Source organism: Balaenoptera borealis (genome assembly GCF_965194805.1).
Source record: "Balaenoptera borealis genome assembly, chromosome: 17".
NCBI classification, from domain to species: domain Eukaryota; kingdom Metazoa; phylum Chordata; class Mammalia; order Artiodactyla; family Balaenopteridae; genus Balaenoptera; species Balaenoptera borealis.
The window spans coordinates 65,390,200-65,407,828 of NC_138876.1; the positions used below are offsets into that span (position 1 = coordinate 65,390,200).

Genomic DNA, 17,629 nt, shown 5'->3' on the forward strand with positions numbered 1-17,629 from the left:
AGAAGCCAACAAGAAAAAGTTTACTGTAGACCAACTTGTAGGACAAATTTAACAATTCAAATATTTAGTGATATTCTGGGTCCAAAGAGCAAAAGTGACCAAAGCTCACACAACAGGGACATATTTATTTTCAGAAGAAACAATTTTGGTTACCTTTGACTTTGACATTTGAGTCAGTACTTAAGACAGGAGCCAAGCTTTAAGAACAGAAATATGAGGAAAGGATATGTTGATGTTTGAATGGATATACTGATGTAGTATGGGGGACTTCCCTGGTGGTCCAGTGGTTAGAATTCCATGCTTCCACTGCAGGGGGCATGGGTTCGATCCCTGGTCTGGGAACTAAGATCCCCCATGCTGTACAGCACAGCTGAAAAAAAGAAAAAAAAGAAAATGTAGTGTGTATTACTACATACTATAGATACTATAGAGTATCTAGCTCTATAATGATCTCTTTAAAACATTGCTGGGTTCTCAGTTAACTGAGCAGTTTTAGATTCACTGCCAAATGAGTGGAAGGTACAGAGATTTCCCATAGACCCTCTGCTCCCACACATGCCATAGCCTCTCTAATTTATCAGCATCCCCCACCAGAGTGGCACATTTGTTAGAACTGATGACCCTACACTGACATGTCATAATCACTCAAAGTCTGTAGTTTACGTTACAATTCACTCTTGATGTTGTACATTCTATGGATTTGGACAAATGTAGCGACATGTATCATCATTATGGTATCATACAGTACTTTCACTGCCCTAAAAATCCTCTGTGCTTCGTCTGTTCATCCTTCTCTCCCCTCCCACCAACCCCTGGCAACCACTGATCTTTCTACTGTCTCCATAGTTTTCCCTTTTCCAGAGTGTCATATAGTTAGAATCACACAGTGTGTAACCTTTTCAGATTGGCTTCTTTCACTTAGTAATATGCATTTAAGGTTCTTCCATGTCTTTTCATGGCTCTCAATTGACTTCTCATTTATCTCAAACAGAATTTAAAATGGAGCACACATTTAGAGTATAAAGCATTTGTTCTATATGATTAAACAAGTGACTGTTTTTTTGTTCTATATCATTAAACAGGTGGATTATACTCCATTTTCATCTTTTTCCTCTTTACCTTTGTTAGCCTGCCTCAGAATATCCTATAAGAGCTAGCCCTATAGTTTTCAAGGAAGTAGGTACCAATCGTTTCCACTTTCAACCTTTACTTTTTTGGGGGTGGGGAGGAACTACACAACATAATGATTTATAAAAAGTTAAAGGACCATTTTACGTTTTTAAAATGGAAATATTTGTATAGATAGTTCTACCACAAATTATAACTACTGGGACTTCCCTGGTGGTGCCATGGTTAAGAATCCGCCTGCCAATGCAGGGGACATGGGTTCGAGCCCTGGTCCAGGAAAATCCCACATGCCGAGGAGCAAGTAAGCCCGTGCGCCACAGCTACTGAACCCACGTGCCGCAACTGCTGAAGCCCGAGTGCCTAGAGCCCGTGCTCCGCAACAAGAGAAGCCACCGTAATGAGAAGCCCACACACTGCAACAAAGAGTAGCCCCTGCTCGCACAGCAATGAAGACCCAATGCAGCCGAAAGTATAACTACCAAAATAACAGCGTCTTTGCTACAGAATAAACCTGTCACTTAGAGATATTTGTCAGGCAAGAATTTTTCTTTTAAAATAATTTACTGTAAATGAACCACAAAAGTTTTATTATCTTTGGACCATCTTCCAGGATATGAAAATAGTCTTGTAAAAATTAGATCTTGGGAATTCCCTGGCGGTCTAGTGTTTAGGACTCCCCTTCCACTGAAGCATTATCTCCAAAGTGGAAGAATTACAAACCAAATTTTTTTTTTTTTTTTTTTAGTTAGTAGTCATCTTTTCTTTTTTAAATTTATTTATTTATTTTTGGCTGTGTTGGGTCTTTGTTTCTGTACGAGGGCTTTCTCTAGTTGCGGCAAGTGGGGGCCACTCTTCATCGTGGTGCGCGGGCCTCTCACTATCTCGGCCTCTCTTGTTATGGAGCACAGGCTCCAGACGCGCAGGCTCAGTAGTTGTGGCTCACGGGCCCAGTTGCTCTGTGGCATGTGGGATCTTCCCAGACCAGGGCTCGAACCCGTGTCCACTGCATTGGCAGGTGGATTCTCAACCACTGCACCACCAGGGAAGCCCCCAATTTTTTTTTTATAAGTTTATTTATTTATTTATTTTATTTTTGGCTGCGTTGGGTCTCCGTTGCTGCACGCGGGCTTTCTCTAGTTGCGGCAAGTGGGGGCTACTCTTCGTTGCGGTGCGTGGGCTTTTCATTGCGGTGGCTTCTCTTTGTTGCGGAGCATGGGCTCCAGGCATGCGGGCTTCAGTAGTTGTGGCTCGCGGGCTCAGTAGTTGTGACGCACGGGGCTTAGTTGCTCCGTGGTATGTGGGATCTTCCTGGACCAGGGCTTGAACCCGTGTCTCCTGCATTAGCAGGCGGATTCTTAACTACTGCGCCACCAGGGAAATCCAAACCAAATATTAATCTAGTTGAAAGAGACGCATATAATTAACAGGAAATAAACACTGATTTTAAAATACTATTGTATATATACTTTTTCCTATTCAGTTCTTCAGTTTCTTTAATCAGGCCACGGCAGAAGCTGAAGCAAAAGATAGACATCAAAGCAGTCAGAGATAGGGCAAAAAAGCAATGTTCTGATGTAACTACTGACCTATTCTAAAAAATTATTTATAACTTGGAGAATTCCTTGACAGTCCAGTGGTTAGGACTCGGCACTCTCACTGCCAGATCCCAGGTTCAGTCCCTGGTCTGGGAACTAAAATCCTGCAAGCCGTGCAGTGTGGCCAAAATAAAGAAAAAAAAAAAATTGTTGTTTAAGTGGGCTTATATGGGATGGGGTATATGGGAAAGGAAGATGATGAAAGCACGTTAAGCTTTGTGGAAGACAGTTTGGTAGCACGTAGACCTTGAAAAATATGCGTATCATATCCTTTGACCTAATAAATCAACCTGTATGCTGTCCTAAGGAAGGAACAGAGTTACAGAAAGATTGACTTAGAACTAATTAAATAGGGAAATGGTTTCTCAATGTAGTAAAGTAAAATGGCACCCCTTGAGTTACAGCCCATAGACGTCATATCATGTAAGGCAAAAATTTTGTGTAGTCATAATTGTCTTTGAACATCCCTTGAGAGAGGCTATATTGGTATATATCCTGTATTAATATACCCAGCAAAGCTAGTTTTTCCTTCAGAGTGGCATAGATGGTTGTTTCTTTGATTAGGAGCCATGAATGTGTGAAAAATACCTGTTTTAAACATTAGAATCACAGAACAATGGGTATTCACAGGAGGTTAAGAAGTGAGACTTCTCCCATCATCCTTACTCTGGGGCATGTGTGCTCATGACTGGAATTGTGAACACTGATGATTTGAATGTAATGTAATTTAAGTGTGCACCTAATGCAACTCTACTGGACTTGGAGTCCATTGATATAGAAACTGCAAAATGACTAGAATGAAATTACCCTAAAAACTTTGACAGTGATTATCTTTGGGTGATTTTTGTTTTATTTATGCTTATGTAAATTTTCTATAGTGAACATATGTTACTTTTTAAATTAGCAAAATGTTATTTTAAATTATCTTGCACAATGTTGAGAAGTATGCCTTCTTTGACCTATCTCACCCACATACTGCAAGGTGTCTCTTAGCTATTATTTAAGAGCTATGCTTGGATAGGTCACATGTCAATTTATGGTACATTATGTGTCCTTAGAATTGCCTTATAAACAGAACGAAAGGGCACCAAGAAGTCCTGTGATTTTTTTTCTTGGACTACCCCAGCATAGTAGGTGGGAGTGGGGGGTGAGGGTAAAAAGGGATGTTCGTGGCTAGGAAGGACCTAGTTTGGGGGGTTTTGTTTTTTGGTTGGTGGTAGTGGTGGGGTTTTTTGTTGTTGTTGGTTTGTTTTTGGCTGCACCACACGGCATGCGGGATCTTACTTCCCTGACCAGGGATCGAACCTGTGTCCCCTGCAGTGGAAGAATGGAGTCTTAACCACTGGACCACCAGGGAAGTCCCTGTTTGTTTGTTTTAAATTTAACTTTAGTTGATTTACAATGTTGTGTTAGTTTCAGGTGTACAGCTTCATATTCTTTTCCATTGTAGGTTATAAGATACTGAATATAGATCCCTGTGCTATTATACACAGTAAATCCTTGTTTATCTATTTTATATATAGTGGTGTGTATCTATTAATCCCATACTCCTAATTTATCCCTTCCTCTCCCCTTTCCCCTTTGGTAACCATACGCTTGTTTCTTATGTCTGTGAGTCTGTTTCTGTTTTGTAAGTTGATTTGTATTATTTTTTTTAGATTCCACATATAAGAAGTTGATACATACAATATTTGTCTTTCTTCACTTACTGTCTGACTTACTTCACTTACTATGATAATTTTTAGGTCCATCCATGTTGCTGCAAATGGCAATATTTCATTCTCCTTCGTAGCTGAGTAATATTCCATTGTATATATGTACATCTTTTTTTTGGTTATATATATATATATATTTTGAAGTATAGTAGATTTACAATTTTGTACCTATCTCTGCTGTACAGCAAAGTGACTCAGTTATACACGTATATACATTCTTTTTTTTATATTCTTTTCCATTATGGTTTATCACAAGATACTGAATGTAGTCCCGTGTGCTATACATTAGGACCTTGTTGTTTATCCATTCTAAATGTAATAGTTTGCATCTACCAACCCCAAACTCGCAGTCCATCCTTCTCCCTCCCCCTTCCCCCTTGGCAACCGCAAGTCTGTTCTCTACGTCTATGAGTCTGTTTCTGTTTTGCAGATAGGTTCATTTGTGCCATATTTTAGATTCCACATAAAAGTCTCTTTCTGACTTACTTCACTTAGTATGATAATCTCTAGTTGCATCCATGTTGCTGCAAATGGCCTTATTTCATTGTTTTTTTTATGGCTCAGTAGTATTCCATTGTGTATATATGTACCACATCTTTATCCATTCATCTGTCAATGGACATTTAGGTTGTTTCCATATTTGGCTGTTGTGAACAGTGCTATGAACATAGTGGTGCGTCTATCTTTTTGAATTATAGTTTTGTCTGGGTATATGCCCAGGAGTGAGATTTCTGGATCATATGGTAATTCTATTTTTAGTTTTTTAAGGAACCTCCATACTGTTTTCCTTAGCAGCTGCACCAATTTACATTCCCACCAACAGTGTAGGAGAGTTCCCTTTTCTCCACACCCTCTCCAGCATTTATTGTTTGTAGACTTTTTGATGATGGCCATTCTCATTGTATGAGGTGATACCTCATTGTAATTTTGATTTGCATTCCTCTAATAATTGGCGATTTGGAGCATCTTTTCATGTGCCTGTTGGCCATCTGTATGTCTTCTTTGGAGAAATGTCTGTTTAGGTCTTCTGCTTATTTTTTGATTGGGTTGTTTGTTTTTTTGATATTTAGTTGTATAAGCTGTTTGTATATTTTGGAAATTAAGCCCTCGTCCGTCTCATTGTTTGCAAATATTTTCTCCCAGTTTGTAGGTTGTCTTTTCATTTTGTTGATGGTTTCCTGTGCTGTGCAAAAGCTTATAAGTTTGATTAGGAGGAAGGACCTAGTTTTAAAGAGAATAGGTTTTTTGTTTTTGTTTTTTTAATGCAGCTTTTGCATTGTATTTTATTTACTGTGTACTGGTTCTGATGTCAGGAATGTACTAGGTTTTTTGCATGTGTAACGTGATGTATCTTTCCAACAACACTTTGAGGTGACTTTTTTTTAACTTTAGCAGTTAATTTTTAAAAATACCTATTTTACAATTGAAGTACTTAAAACAAGAGAGGTAAAACAGCTTACTCAGGGCCCCACAGCTAATTAAGGGACAGATCTGTTTAATTTTACTGTAAAATATTGCCTCTTGGGTCTGTGGTTGCATCTTTTATTACCATGTAAGGTATTTAGCGTGCACTGTGAAAATGAATAGCCATGTTCTTAAGGGTTTATGTGTGTTCCAGCCTGATTGCTTTCAGAGAGTCGGCACATTTATTATTTTACATATTCCTAAGTCCATAATATGTGAGGTGCTCAACAGAACCCCAACAGTGTATCCTCAATCCTCCTTTTGTTTCCCTGTATTTAAAATACGTTTTTATACCTGAAAAGTATACGATTAAAGGAATTGACCAGGTATACAATAATTATAAGTGGCATGGATATAATTAGGAACTCATTTTGCTTCTAAATTCTGCCCCATCATCTTTGTCATAGTAATCTCTATTCCTCTACCCGCACTTTTTTTTTCCTAAAGAACAAGAGATAGTTCTTGTTATAAGAATATAATTATAAACAGATTTATATTCATGATTGTTATATATGAAAACAAAGTAAGCTTACATAGATGCCATAGAAATCTATTTGGGGTTTTATTAAACAATTGAAACATAATGAGAGACAAAGGAAGGGCCTTCTAGAGCCTTAACTAGCTATCAGAGTAAGTGTCCTGATGTCAAGTTAGCTTCATTTTTCCTGTTTAGCCTTCTCTAGAATGCTGATGAGAAAATTGGTCTGATAGCTACAGTTCTCTGTAGTCATTGCTGATACTGATTTCTCTCATAGCTTCTAAAATAATTGATATCAGAAAGGCAATTGATTAGTTTGATATTATCTATAAAATCTTTTCCATAATTGTAAAGATAGTCTGAAAAAATAAGGTAGCATAAATTGAGTAGGAAGAGTGCAGGCTTTGGTGTCAGCACACCTAAGTTGGGTTTTATTTTGTTTTTTTTTTCCAGACCTGGGTTAAAATTTGGCTCTGTCCTTTGTTAGCTATCTCACCTTGATCTAGCTATTTAACTGGAGTGTCAGAGAAGGAAGTAGGGCCAGGGGTATTAATACCTGCTCCTATAATTGTTGGGAGGATGAAGTGTGTTGGTATACACGAATGACTCTTGTCCCAGTGCCTGGCATAGAGGAATACTTGGTGTTCTCTTTTCTCTTTCTCACCCCAATCCTTTATAACTGAAGTTTAATTTTTTTTTTTTTTTTTCTATTCTAGGTGGATTGTAGATATGGAAGGTGCACCAGGTACCTTATATGAAGGGGAAAAATTTCAACTTCTATTTAAGTTTAGTAGTCGATATCCTTTTGACTCTCCTCAGGTAACTGTTTTGCTTTTTAAATTTTTATTGTATTTTTGGATTATAGCAAAATGCTAAATTAGCAATTTTTGACTAAGTAAAAACTTATAAAAGAAATTCATTGTAATTATGTGAATAGATTTGTTCCTTTATCTTATTTATAATATAATGAAGATCATATGAACATTTTACCTTATTGAGATTAGGGCTTTGCTGCTTTTGTACTTCTGAAAACTTAAGACTGTTTCTTATCCATTCATGTTAAGCAGAAAAAAGGGATGGAAATCTAACACAGGCCCATGGGTTGTGGGAGAACTTAGCATTTGGAATAACTGGAGGCACGTCTTCCTAGATAAGATGATGATAGAATGACATTGTTAAGAGGCAAGTGCTTTTTGGGAAGGAGCACTTCTTTGATTTCGCATTGGCATGCTGTCTATTGCAGCCTTTTAGTATTGCAAGGGCAGAATATATTATTACAAGATGTTAAATATCTAGACATCAGCCCCAAATCTGATCATTATAATTTGAGGCAGAGTCAATTTAGTTAATGTCTTAAAACTTGGACAAGGGATAATGGTGGTAGAGAAAAAATTTTGAGAGCTGCTTAACTGTGGTGAATGATTAATCCTTGGAGGTTAGAGAAAAGGAGACTCTAGGATGAATTCCAGATTTCTGGCTTGGTAAGATGGGTAATGAGTTACTAGTAGCAAAATGATAAGACAGTGCCCAACTCTGTGTAGCATTGTTAGGTAATGAGGTGTTGTGGATAGTGAAATTTCCCAAATAACCTGAAATTCAACATGTGAGGTGCTAAAATATGCTATTTTTGAGGAAAATCATATTTCATTGCTACTTTAAATAGAATATACCAAACAGCTTAATCAATTCTCTTAGCCATGTAGGAGTATAGATGGAAGTCAGTTATTGTATTGTGCTATAGATAAAGAGATGATTGTTTTAAGGCATAGAATTAAATGGAAACGGACTCCTTGAGTTCTGAAGTTTCCATGTGAGCAGAAAATTAAGAGGTTGGGGGCTCCTTTTTATCTTTTTCATAAAAATAAGACAGAGACGTATGTATTGTCCTGACCTCTAGGCTTCTGTAATAACCGTGTGTAGACTGTAATCAAAAACCGAAGCAAATGTATTCCTTCTTTTCAGAAAATGAGCTTCATTTTCTGTTGTTGCCTTTCGGCTTATCAGCATCATCTTACTGTTATTGCTTGAAGGCAGTGAGGTATCCACTTGTCACCTTCAACCTAAGTTCGTTGAAGGTATGTGAAGGAAGAATACAACTCACCAGCTCAGGAACTTTGCCTAGGGGACTGTTGGAGAAGGCTTACTCTGGGAACTCACAAATTTTTCATCAGAGGGAAATAATATTTCTGTAAACATGAAACCAAGAGAAAAGTGTTCTCTAAACTTTCAGTTTTTAGTTCTAAATCAAATATCAAGCTTAACCATCAGTTGAATTTCATCTTTAATATTTCCGTAAGAACCTTTGTAATAAATTCTATCATCTTATCTCATATTCCTTTTATCCTCCTTCCCTGGTTTTACTCGTGCTTGCTGGTCTGATTTTTGTGTCCTCCGGGTTCTTTTTTTTTTTTTTTGACATTAATATTTTAAAAATTAATTATTTATTTTTGGCCACGTCGGGTCTTAGTTGTGGCATGTGGGCTGTTCGTTGCAGCACGTGGCCTTCTCTCTAGTTGTGACAAGTGTGGGCTCAGTAGTTGCGGCACGTGGGCTTAGTTGCCCCACGGCATGTGGGATCTTAGTTCCCAACCAGGGATCGAAACCGTGTCCCCTGCGTTGGAAGGCGGATTCTTAACCACCGGACCACCAGGGAAGTCCCGTCCTCCAGGTTCTTTATTCAGTGCTCCCTTGTTCTTCTCACTTTTTAAAGTCTTTAACCATCTTAAGCCACTAACTCCCAGATCTCCAACTCTGTGTACAATCTCTTTCTGAGGTTTAATTTCACACCCTTGTTGGACATCTCTACTTGAACACCTCCAGATGTCCAAATTTAACACAGCTGAACTCAGTTTTTTCTAATAACAAAATAAAATAAAAAAAAGAATTTTTTCTTGGGTTTCTGTCCACCTAACTTCTCATGTTAAATTTATTTCATTTCCCTCACTCTTAAATGCAGTTTTTCAGATCCTTTCACAGACTTAAGGCAGTCCACCACTTTTCTTAGCTTATCATCAGTGCTGTGTGGTCCAAGCGTTCAGCTTTTATTTGGACTATTACAAAATAGCCTCTAGTTGTTTCCACTGCTAGCCGTCCTTTCACAGTGCTGTTAGATTTATTTGAAGGTGCAGTTACCTCATTGGTTTTCGCACATACATCCACCACCACCATCCCCACCCTTCTTGGTAAATCCTGTGATGGTTCTTATTTCCTGTGGAGTCAAATCAAGCTTAGCAGTCCAGTCCGTTTATGGTTGAGTCTGAACTGAAGCATTTTAGCCACACATTACCTCCATGCCTTCTACTGTGTAGTAATATTTGCATCATACTTTATTAATGTAGCCATTAAGTAATGTTATCTCTGAAAGTGAAAGATTACATGTAGAATGATGTGGAAACCCTAGGGGGGTTGTTCCCAATCTTTTGGAATACGAGTTTTTAACATCAGTTAATTTATATATTTATATATATATATATATTTATATATATATATATATATATATATATATATAATATTCTAATATCCATGATTGAGAAAAATAACAGACCACTCTGAGTCCAGTAATACTTTCAAATTATTTTTAAATTCTATTAATCACGTCATCTGTATGATTATAAAATAATTATAACATGTCCAGTAATCAAAGCTTGTTGTACATACAGATTTCAAGATTTTTCGGATAACTAAAACTTTCCAAAGGTCCATTGCATTGCTCTGGATAAGGGCAGTAAAATTCGCCATTCACCAAAGATTTTATTTGTTCAGATGTGGAAGCATTGGCTCTTGTTAGGTAATTAGTCTTTCATTTTCCTATGCAATAAGCAGTACTAAATTTACCACTACTTACCAGAGTAGAATTTGAGGACATATCCGTAGAATAAGCATCTCATTGTGAAATTATTAATTTTGTGTCAGTGAGATCTTTGTCTGTAAATGAGATCTATAAGACTATACATAAAATTTGTAGGCTGTGTTATTTTCTTCTACTAGTTATAATTAATTTCATATGTATCTCACTTTACAGTGAAAAGGCTACCTATGTAAAACATGGTGTTTGGCCCAATCATTTGCTTTAAAAGAAACAATAACAGCAACAAAAAACTTCCTCAGTTAAAATGGGAGCAGAGATGAGGTACCTTTTCATCACCGTTTTCTAGTAATGTGCACTTCCCAGCAGCCATACAGAAAATAAAATTCTTTCTATATAGTGGATTTTGTTTCCTTATGCTAGGATACAGGTAAATGGTTGGTTAATTTAACATGTATTGAGCATGAACTGTGTACTTTAGAGATGGCAGAGAGTACAAAAATTAAAAAGGAATTGGGCCTGACTTTAAAAAGCCAATAATCTGTTTAGTATTTGGATAGATAGACATTTATTCATTCATTCTGTAAGTATTTATTGAGCATGTATCATAAGACAAACACTTTACTAGGTGTTGGCAATTCTGTGGTGAACAAAATGGCCCTCCAAAAACCCTCCTTATGTGGAGTTTGCATTCTTGTAGAAAGAGAAGGACAGTAAACAAAAAGCAAAATATATATAGTATGGAAGATGGTGAAAAAAAGTAGAAAAGAGGAGTCAGGGTGTTGCAGCATTGGGTAGAGTGAGCAGGAAAGATGTCATGAGAAGGTGACATTGGGGCAGAGATCTGAAAGAGTTGAGTGCATAAGCCACATGAAAGGAGTGAGAGAAAGGGCAGGTGAAGACAAAATGCAATGGTCCTGAATCTGGAGCATGCTAAGTGGTTCCCTGGAGTGTTGTATAATCAAGAAGAGGAGAGTAGGGCCTAGGTCAGAGAGAGAATTTGGGCTGGAAGGTCCATTAGAGATTGGATAGGACATTTATAGCCCATCGTAAGAATTTTGACTTTTACTCTCAATGAGGTAGGAAGCCCTTGAAGATGCTGAGCAGAGGAACGACATGCTCCTACTTAAAATTAAAAGGAGAAACTTGGCTGTTATGTGGCACATTGACTTCTGGAGGCACAAGGGTGCCCCTGTTGCAGTGATCCAGGTGAGAGGTGATGGTGATTTGTACCAGAAGGGTAGCAGTGGAGGTTGTGGAAGGTGGCAATATTTTGGACTTACTTTAAAGATGCTAAAAATATACTTGCCTTGATTATAAAGCTTTAGAAACATTGGGGCAGAAGAGTAATCACTTTCCCCTCACCCCTGTTCCCCCTCCTGTTCATGCCCCTTTAACACGAACCCTTTTGTTATGTTGCTTAAAATTCCCTCATTGCAGAGATCCAGAACTTGTTTTCATAGTGTCCTCATCCTTTTGTCCGTGGTCTGATTCTCCCTGCTTTGGGGAAGCCATCAGTATTCATGCTGCTGATACACATTAGATGACTGAAAGGGGAGGACTGAATGGAGAACTATGCTAAAATTCTTACCCCCGTCACTTTTGTCAAGTATTTATCACTTATTCTAGACTACCTATGTCATATATATTATTCATAATGAGATATTTGATTTAGTTTATTAAACTCTCTGCTTGTATATTCAGTTTTTATAGTTGCCCTTTAAATATTGTCATCTACTGACAATTTTAATCAGAGAAAACATCCCCTCATATTGTCCCTGTAGAAATCTTGGTATCTATATAGTAGATTGGCTTTATAACTGTAGCCTGTTATGTATTGCTCATTCTGTGTATATTGTATTTGCACCTAGCTTGATATACCATATTAGGTGTTTGACTTTCTAATCACTTCCAGAGCACTGGTCTGAACACATTAGTATGCCTTCATTGTGCTAAGATCTCAATACTGTGAGGTCACACAGTACTGAGCCTGATCTTTGGACGTCCTCAGGTATGATTGCCATGAATTTCACGTTAGAAACAGTTAGCTAATATCCATCCTTTATATTGTCACTGTTGGTGGCTTTCAGTTTAGATTTTTTAGTACCCAAAGGTTACCCAGAGGTTGGCCTGCTTAAAATGTTAGGTTGGATGTGGGACATGCGAACTTACCTCCAAAATGATATGGATCCTGAGCTGAGTTCCTTCTCACATCTCACCTGCTCTTGAACTTGAGCCACACTGATGGGGGATATTTGGAAATTTAGAGACATATGAGGACTTCTTCTAATGCACACTCAGAACTTAAGATGTGGTTCACATGCATTAGATTTAACATCCTTTTCTAAAATTGTGACTTTTTTTCCATTTAATAGCTTGTTCTTAAAAATCTGTAATTCCATTTTACTCAGTATGGTTTATGCAGTGGGGAATGTGTGCAGTCTCTGGTCGCTGTTCAATCTATGTGACTACTTTGAATCTGAATAAATTGTTTAAAAAATAAATTAGCAAAATTCTTTATTCCCTTTGGTTTCAAATTCATCGTATTCAGTTATATTGTCACATCTGTTTTGGATAGTTTATCAGCTATTTGCGATTCCCCCCCAGAAAGGTTTTTGAACTCTGGAAACAGCTTCAAGTCTTTTAAGTTTTCAGAGCCTACTTGGCTGTATTAAAAAAACTGAAATGTGCATTTCCTCCTCTGGCTTGTACTGCATATTAAATAAACGAGGATAGTTAAGAGTGTGGTCTTGGGACTTCCCTGGTGGCGCAGTGGTTAAGAATCTGCCTGCCAGTGCAGGGGACATGGGTTCAATCCCTGATCCAGGAAGAACCCACATGCTGTGGAGCAGCTGAGCCCATGCACCACAACTACTGAGCCTGCGCTCTAGAGCCCACGAGACACAGCTACTGAGCCCGCGTGCCACAACTACTGAAGCCTGTGCACCTAGAGCCCGTGCTCCGCAGCAAGAGAAGCCACCGCAATGAGAAGCCCACACACCGCAACAAAGAATAGCCCTGGCTTGCTGCAACTAGAGAAAGCCTGCGTGCAGCAACGAAGACCCAACACAGCCAAAAATAAATAAATAAATAAATTTATTTAAAAAAAAAAAAGAGTGTAGTCTTGAAGAAATTCAGTATTGTTTACTCTTCTGTCACATGCGGAGAACCAGAATAGCAAAGTTTGCATCAAAACTGTGCAGACTGCTTACCAGCCTTTACATGAATAAACTGTTGAAAAAATTTTTTTCTTATATTTCAGGAATTCATCTGAATTCCTGAATGGAATTCAGGAAATCCTGGATGGAGCCTGTCCATGTTTAGACAAACTTCTAAAATTCTCTATCTGCCAGGTTGGGTTCTAGGGGTTACCTGTACCATGTACAACAAGTTAGTTCCCCTGTTTTTGGTTGCTAGAAGTTTTAGGCTGGTTGCATTTGCTCTGAATGCAGCAGGTTTAAAAGCCCCTGCTTTTTTTTTTTTTTTAAGCATTATTAAGATCTGATTTATTTTAAGCATTATTAAGATCTAATTTATTTTTATTTCAGTCCCCTCAAACTTCAAAACTCTTTCTTTCTCCTTGATTTCTGGCTCTCTTCTCTGCTTATAGAATGTCTGCTGCTTCTGCTGTAGGTGTCTTCCACTGCTCCTCATCCCCTTTCTTTCTCTTCTCTTCTCCTTTACTTTTGGTTCATGCATACTTCTTGGCTCTCAGACCAAGTGATTTAGTTTATAATCATTTCTCTCCAAGAAGAATACTGCTTTCCTTCTGCTTTGTGAATTGGCTAGTCAAAGCATCTCGTGATAACCTTTTGGTTGGCTGTCTGTGTATTTTCCTTGATGGTTGTTGATACATTGCTTCATTTGTGCCAAAAGAGATAACTTGGCAGTTCTTACTTTTCTGGCACCAGAGCACTGTTCTACATGACTTGTTTTAAAAAAGACCTTACTGGAAAAGAAATAGCCTTTAAAAATAATTGTGGCCAGGGAGTAAGCTCTCGTGGGCACTGCTTGTGTTCTTCATGAAAATATCCTATTAGTCAAATGGCATTTTGTGGCAGAATGAACACCCCAAAGCAGATGCATATTCTGTGAGATTTGTAAACTCCCACTCTAGACATCCACAACACATTGTGGGAATATCAAATGCATATAATATAATAAACTGTAGTTCACATTTATAAAAAAATTAAAAAATAATTGTGGATAGACTCATGGAGCTGCAAGACCTTTAAGCAGTCATTTCCCTTTGCAGAGCAGTACTTTTTTAGCAAAAAATGATGAAAAAGGCACTAATTCTGATAGATATAATTGATATAAATGGTGCTTCAAACACAGCTGTGCCGAAGTCTTTCGGGGGGGTCTTCTGCAATTGGGCCGGACAAGTCACTTGATATCTCTTGTTTTAAGACTTTACTTTTAATTTTCAGCTTTACTTTAGCTCTTTTTTCATGGGAATGGAGGGTGGATCACCAGAATTTAAAGAAAAAAAAAAAAAAGAAACACAAGTGTATGAAGTCATTCCTTTGAGGAAAAAATTCCTCTTCCTGTCTTATATTAGCTTCAGCCAAGGAAATGAGGCCCATTTGTTAGCAGTATATTTGAAATATTTGAGAACTCCTACTTATATGAAAGAGTGCTTTGTTAAATGTAAATATTTGTAAAATTGTAATAAAACCAGATATGTAGGTAGAAATTTAAAAATAAAAGCAAAACCTAGCTTATGGTAGTTTCCCATAGCATATCGCATATTAAAATACGGCATACCTTATTCTGGCCACCCTTATTTCACTGGCTGTCTTCTGCTCTATAAAGGAAAAAAGGGGGCTTATGCCTAGAGCAATATATTTCATCAGTTTGTCATCACTTAAGGTAGGGTTTCTCCTTACTAAGATTCCTCTATATCTGAGTGTGAGGTAATTTGCAGGGCTAAGATATACTTACTGTAAGCCTAGTTTGGGAACTATTGGTTTATATTTGATGAGTTTTATAAAAATGCCATCATACCTAGTGAATCAGAATCTGGGAAAGTGGGGCTCTTGAATTTGTATTTTTAGCCAGCTCTCCAGGTGATTTTTTTTTTTTTTTTAAGGGCCAGATCAGGAAATAGGAATTACTCCTAAGCAACAATAAAAATTATATATTATACTGCAGTATAAAATTCACTTAAAAGATTGACAGATTAATTTTTATATCAAAGTAAATAATTTATTATGAACTAACATATATCTAAGCATTCTTAAATATGAGACTTCTACTTTGACCTACTTTGGGCTATGCTTACAGATTCCTCAGGTTGTATGAATTTACTCTCCTGCCTATTCAGATGCTTAGGTAGATATGTTTAAGAAACAGTATTATTGAGACATTGAATTATTAGGGCAAAGGAAGGAAATAATAGATTTATTACCTTTCAAAACAGTGCTGAGGCAAGATGGAGAAAGGGGAAAACGTAGAAGAACTGAGTAAAAGAAAAGGCAGAGAAAAAACAGCAAGTAATTGGGAGACGCATTCAACCTTTGTTTTTTCATCTAAGCACATAGATATTTGCTGATTAATAAGTGGTAGTTTGTGCCCATCATAATGGAAGTGTGAGTTTAGATGAGGTGAAAGATGTAGCAGTCATTTCTTTCTGCATATGGCACCTAAGGTAATAACATTGTTATAGGTGGAAGTGGTGTTCCTACCGCGTGTAATTCATATTGTCCTAAAGTTGAATACTTTCATTTGAAATTTAACTGTATTTGATTTCTGTTTGCAGAGAACAATGAGTAATTTGAAAAACCATTCTTGTAAATATAGTTGTCTTTCACTAGTCTAAAAATACATGGTAATTTAGAAAATTTTAAAAGGAATTTGTGAAAAATAGCTGAAATATAAAATAGGTAATCTGGAGTTTTTTCCTACTACATGGTCATTCATATAGTGAAACCAGTACTTACTGAATTGATAAGAACAAAGCAGTTGTTTATCTTGTTCCTGGCATTGATTTTATTTGTTTTTAATTTGGTTTTAAAAATATTAACTTACCTGGAGAACATTTTATTTTTTGGTAATACGGAATATTTGAGTGTTAATGGAATTTTGTTCTTTCTTAGGTCATGTTTACTGGTGAAAATATTCCTGTTCATCCTCATGTTTATAGCAATGGTCATATCTGTTTATCCATTCTAACAGAAGACTGGTCCCCAGCGCTCTCAGTCCAATCAGTTTGTCTTAGCATTATTAGTATGCTTTCCAGCTGCAAAGAAAAGGTAGGACTTTTCAGAATTATTCCAGGTATAGTTCTTCTTTTAGTTTGGGTAGAGAAGCTATTTTAATATATAATTTATTTGAAGAAGGACTTAATGCTTTCTATTACGAAGTTATAGGGAACGTTTTAGTAATAGATTGGAAAATAATTTGATAATAGAAGTCAGACATTGTTTCATATTTCTTAAACAGGAAATTTCTGCAGATGTTCTTAAATAATCTGAATTTTATTTCTGTAAGCATGCACAGGTCAAAAATGTACAAGAAATTATTGTTTCTAGATTTCACAGTGGAAAGACCCAGGAATAAGCATTATGGCTCCCTTGTCCCCCCCCCCCCCCCCCCCCTGCTGGCTTCCACCCTATCAGCCTCTTTTAGGGGATTTCCCAGGAACCAGAGCTCTCCTATCATAAAGCCGAGGTTGAAGGAGGACTAGATTACCAGTAGAATTTTCAGGACTTTTCCTCTTATTCTCCTTTACTAATCTACAGATTCTGTGTCTGATGGAGAAGGGGGGAAAAGACCAGAAAGAAAAATCATGTGAGTTAAATTTAGAATACCCTTTTGAAATATCTAAATCCTCTCTGTGTTTCTGCCCTCTTGTCATTCCTGCTTGAGGGTTAGTGTCTTGTCATTCCTGCTTGAGAGGTTTTAAAGCATCTCTTCTCCATGGGGGTTTCCTTTTGTATTCTCTTTAAAGGAAAAACGAATTTACCTTAGAGATTAGGGAGCTGTGGGGTTATTCATTTATTTTAGCAGGTTTTTTTTTTTTTCTTCTCCAAATTCAACTGTCATTTTTATTAATATTTAGAAAACTTTTAGATAGTACTTCATTTTTAAATGGTGGGTTATCTAGATTTTGAAACACTCTAAGCCACTTGTTTACAAAGTGAGTTTCTTGAAATGTTAGTTCCATAAGAGGTTTCTTGGTGTTAGGTTTAAAAAAATTTTTTTGTTCAAATAAGAATGGGAAATAATGGGTTAAATTGTATATGTATTTTTTAACCGTAGCATCAGAGCCCTTAATATGCAATTTTATGTACAAGAGGAAGAATGAAACTTCTGGCAGTTAAACTATGATACACCATTAGTTGAAAGACATGTATCCCCATTTAGGAATATTAAGAAAAAAATGTACATCTTAGAATAGATGAAATAGGGTGCCTATTATCTAATGTTAGTACCACCTTTT

At 37.0% G+C, this 17,629-nt stretch overlaps 1 protein-coding gene across 3 annotated transcripts in view; it reads left to right on the top strand.

Annotated features, from left to right (window-relative positions):
• The window catches only part of UBE2W (ubiquitin conjugating enzyme E2 W), a 74,122-nt gene that overhangs the window by 40,851 nt on the left and 15,642 nt on the right, over nt 1–17,629 (top strand). The window contains exons 3-5 of one of the 3 annotated variants that reach the window (XR_014236381.1): nt 7,097–7,199; nt 16,284–16,439; nt 16,929–16,977. Coding sequence is in view for 2 of the 3 variants with exons in the window: in XM_082363650.1 (XP_082219776.1) it covers nt 7,097–7,199; nt 11,269–11,499 (334 nt within the window). In the remaining variant the exon portion in view is untranslated. Of the gene's footprint in view, nt 1–7,096; nt 7,200–11,268; nt 14,473–16,283; nt 16,440–16,928; nt 16,978–17,629 lie in introns of those variants that run through there. The other 2 variants (XM_082363650.1, XM_082363649.1) reach the window with 2 other exon arrangements.